Raw genomic sequence first — 1,224 nt, 5'->3', positions numbered from 1 at the left:
AAGAAGAAGAAGAAGAAGAAGAAGAAGAAGAAGAAGAAGAAGAAGAAGAAGAATACATTCCATTTACATAGCGCTCCATTCCACACGAGTAAAAGTTCTGAGCGCTTTTCGGTGACGGTCGTTAAATGAGTAGGTACCGGCAATAGAGATGATAGGGAAGTTCAATCCGTACAGTATTTTCCCCCTTTCTTTCTTGTTACCATTTCCCATAATATCCTAGTTAACTTTCTGTTTCACTTGTCTTTATTACTTCACATTTTGCGCCTTATTTACTTCTTTTCTTTGACTTTAAAAAAGAATTAACACTTTACTTTTTTCCCCTTTTTATTTCACTGTTTCACATTCCACACTTTATTTTCCCCTCAGACTGTCCACCCAAGTGTTTCACCTTCAATGACCAGTGCTTCTATTTTTTTTAACGATTTTACATTTCACACTTTTCTTACCTCCTTCGTTTTATCATTTCACATGTTTCCCTTTTAAAAAAACATTTCACACTATACTTTTTAAAAAATTTAAAATTTCACATTTCACACGTTACTGTTGTTTGTTGTTGTTTTGTTGTTGTTGTTTTGTTTTTTTTGGGGGGCGTGTGAGGTGTTTTGGGGTTTGTTTGTATATTTGGGGGTTGGGGGGGGGGGCTTTTTTAGTTGTCATTGTTGTTGTTGTCGTCGTCGTCGTTGTTTTGTTTTTTAAAATAATTTCTCACTTGACATATCTGCCCTCAGATTGTCCGCCCAACTGGTTCACCTTCGGCGGCCAGTGCTACCACTTCGTCCAGAAGCCTCTGCGCACGGTCCAGGAGGCCGTGCTGTATTGTCAGAGGAACCATTCGTCTCTCCTCAGCGTGGACACGCAGTCGGAGCACAACTTTATCCAGAACTGGCTGCTCAAACAAGATGGCGGCAGGTAAGGCGGCGACGTCACGTACGACGTTGGGATGAGAAGATATAAGTACACTGAAGGAGATGTATGAATAAGATACGATACATGTATTTTGTACGATCAAGTTAAAGTCGGATCAGATCAGATAAGATCAGATCAGATAAGATTAGATCTGATCCGATAAGATAGAGTAACGTAAGAAAAGAAAGATTGGACAAGGTAAGGCAGACAGGTATGTTAGTCTATCTATCTATCTATCTATCTATCTATCTATCTATCTATCTATCTATCTATCTATCTATCTATCTATCTATCTATCTATCTATCTATCTATCTACA

General features: G+C 38.5%; 1 protein-coding gene across 1 annotated transcript in view; it reads left to right on the top strand.

Moving 5' to 3' along the window:
- Positions 1 to 1,224, top strand: part of LOC101861573 (contactin) — a gene marked incomplete at its 3' end in the record, with an annotated part of 94,704 nt that overhangs the window by 70,001 nt on the left and 23,479 nt on the right. Inside the window, 1 exon segment of the mRNA XM_013080983.1 lies at positions 729 to 909. Coding sequence (XP_012936437.1) covers positions 729 to 909 — 181 coding nt within the window.

Source organism: Aplysia californica, unplaced genomic scaffold (assembly GCF_000002075.1).
Source record: "Aplysia californica isolate F4 #8 unplaced genomic scaffold, AplCal3.0 scaffold00109, whole genome shotgun sequence".
NCBI classification, from domain to species: domain Eukaryota; kingdom Metazoa; phylum Mollusca; class Gastropoda; order Aplysiida; family Aplysiidae; genus Aplysia; species Aplysia californica.
This window is presented reverse-complemented; position numbering and strand designations above follow the sequence as displayed.